The sequence below is a fragment of the Penaeus japonicus genome, unplaced genomic scaffold (genome assembly GCF_977035675.1).
Source record: "Penaeus japonicus unplaced genomic scaffold, GWHDUDI00000001_assembly GWHDUDI00000023, whole genome shotgun sequence".
In the NCBI taxonomy this organism is placed as follows: domain Eukaryota; kingdom Metazoa; phylum Arthropoda; class Malacostraca; order Decapoda; family Penaeidae; genus Penaeus; species Penaeus japonicus.
Window position 1 is genome coordinate 27,188,657 of NW_028234425.1, and position 2,500 is coordinate 27,191,156.

At 34.4% G+C, this 2,500-nt stretch overlaps 1 protein-coding gene across 2 annotated transcripts in view; it reads left to right on the forward strand.

Annotated features, from left to right (window-relative positions):
• Positions 1-2,500, forward strand: part of U3-55K (U3 small nuclear riboprotein factor 55K) — a 5,856-nt gene that overhangs the window by 1,499 nt on the left and 1,857 nt on the right. For both annotated transcript variants that reach the window (XM_043009843.2, XM_043009850.2), the window contains exons 2-6: positions 1-176; positions 702-944; positions 1,202-1,323; positions 1,842-2,035; positions 2,363-2,500. The exon at positions 1-176 is cut by the window's left edge and continues 47 nt beyond it; the exon at positions 2,363-2,500 is cut by the window's right edge and continues 60 nt beyond it. In XM_043009843.2, coding sequence (XP_042865777.2) covers positions 1-176; positions 702-944; positions 1,202-1,323; positions 1,842-2,035; positions 2,363-2,500 — 873 coding nt within the window. The remainder of the gene's footprint in view (positions 177-701; positions 945-1,201; positions 1,324-1,841; positions 2,036-2,362) is intronic.

Here is a 2,500-nt window from a genome sequence, read left to right on the forward strand (position 1 = left end):
ACCGCCAAGGGAAAGGCCCAATATGGATGAAGAAATTACAAGTGACGAAGAGGATGAGTACATCAGAGGGAAACCAGAAAAGTTTGAGGAGTATGAAACGGCCGAAGACCTAGAGACTCCTCAGGAGAAGAAAGTGAGATTAGCACGACAGTACATTAAAGAACTGGAGGAACAGAGTACGTTTCAAGTAACATTTACTGAGTAAATGTTGAATATGGTTGGTTTATTGCTGGGTTGTTATCAGTGTAGTGCAGAAAGTTCAGTAATTATTTCTGTTTATATTTTGTTTTACATTGTCTCAACTTTATTCTTCACATTGTTTACAAGCAGTGACATATTTATAGTATTCAGTAACTAGAATGACCTTTGAAAAGTATAAAGATAAGGGTAAAATTTTTCCATATGGCATAATGGGAAAGTATTCAAAAATCAGTTTTACAGATTTCTTCATGGTAATAGTTGGTTTTACATGTAGAATTAAAATTGCTAAGAGTTTCCAGTTTGAGTTATATGATACATACTTTGACTAGCAGAGATTATGATTTCAGAAAAAAAAAATCCTGTATCATTAGCTTATAAAATCTAGAATCCATTAAAAATCTTACAAATCCAGACAGCAGTTAATTAACAATTTAGTCACTTCTTTTCTTTTGCTAACACTATTTATTTCAATGTCTGAAAGAATGTATTTTTGTGAACAGAGGCCAGTGCCCAGGAAGCTAGAGATGTTGACTATGACGCCATTGGACATCGTCTTCGGGAGGATGTGTTGGAGGCATCTGGCAAACTATATAAACCTGTAGCCGAGACCATAGCAGAAGCTGACACGGAAAATATCCTAACCCTCAAATCTAAACAACAGAAGTTACCCGTCACGTGTATGGTAGTTACAAGTGATGATCAGCATATCTTCTGTGGATCTAAAGATTGTTCCTTAGTTAAATGTAAGGATCTCTTTCTCTCTTTCTTTCTTTCTTTCACTAAAATTCCTCATTGAGATAAAAGACCATTTTGTTTAGTACATAATGGTTATCAACTTAGTTTTTACTTAGTTTTTTGATATTCAAGGAATAATTATGATTTGATATGAGTATGTTGAGTAAGTTATTCTTTATTCCAGCTGTCATTACATGTTTTCTAAAAGTGAAAGTGCGAATGTAGATTGATGTGCAATACAAATTTGTCACCCTCTCTCCCACAGATACCATAGATGGCAAGAGAGTAGCTACTATACCAGGTGGGCGTAAGGGAACAGAGAAGGTTCACGTTGGCCACACAACTCATGTCTACTCCCTAGCAGTGTCATCTGATGGAATGTACCTTGTGAGTTGAGAATAAACTATGTTTAAAGAAAAGCTCTTCTGATCTGCAATTGCTTTTAGTATCTAGAAGTCACATTTTACCTTTGATATGTTTTCTCTGAAAGATTTGTTTTTATGGATTTTACATTTTTGAAAAGATCAAAAAGGTAAAAAAAGAAGTCTTAAGAGTGTCCTAAGTTCATAAATTCCAAGATTACTCCTTTTCATTAGTGGAAGATCACACATCTTAGTAGATTATAGGCTTATAATTATCATTGCCTATACTAACATAAATTTAATTTAGCTCATGACATTATCATGTAATGTTCTAGCAAGTAATGCATTAATTTTCAGTAACTTATATATTATGGCATTTGTGTTATACTCTTGTACAACTACTACTACAATAAGTGTTAAGTGTTGTATTGTTTATGTGTACACTGAAAACTTTAGGTTCTTGGTTTAAGCAGAAAGGATAAATAATCAAAGAAAAAGTGTAAATTAGTCAATAGATTGACTGTCAATGATCCAATTTCACAGGCATCTGGTGACCAAGGTGGTTACATACATATCTGGAATGCAAAGACAATGGAACACCTGAAGTCCTTCAAAAAGCATCGTGCTGCCATCTCTGGACTGGTCTTTCGGCGAGGATCACACACCCTCTACTCTTGTTCTCATGACCGAATGGTGATTGTGTGGAATATTGATGCCATGGCTTTTGTAGAACACTTGTAAGTTGTTTCTTATGTTAAGTAATTTTGTTATCTACTTCTCTTCATTTTCTCAAGTGTGAGTAGTTTCCCAATCATACTATTAGATGGTGAACATTATCATCTTTCACTTGATAAACTGCATAATGATAGTCTTTATTGTTTTCCAATTTTAAGACATTTATTTTATCTATTGGTCAAATAAGTTTAAAAGTTAGCAGCATGAATAAATGTCATAGTTTCAGTATTTTTCCCATGGATTATTTCAAAGATAATTACCTAAGAATTGATGGATTACCTAATTACTTCAAAATAAAAGGCAGCAAATCCTCTTCTCTTGTTTTTCAGAGGAGGTCATCAAGATGCCATCACAGGTATAGATGCACTGTATAGAGAGTCTTGCATAACCAGTGGTGGGCGAGATCAGTCAGTGATTGTATATGTCATTGTTGAAGATAAGCAGCTGCGTTTTGCCGGCCACCAGGA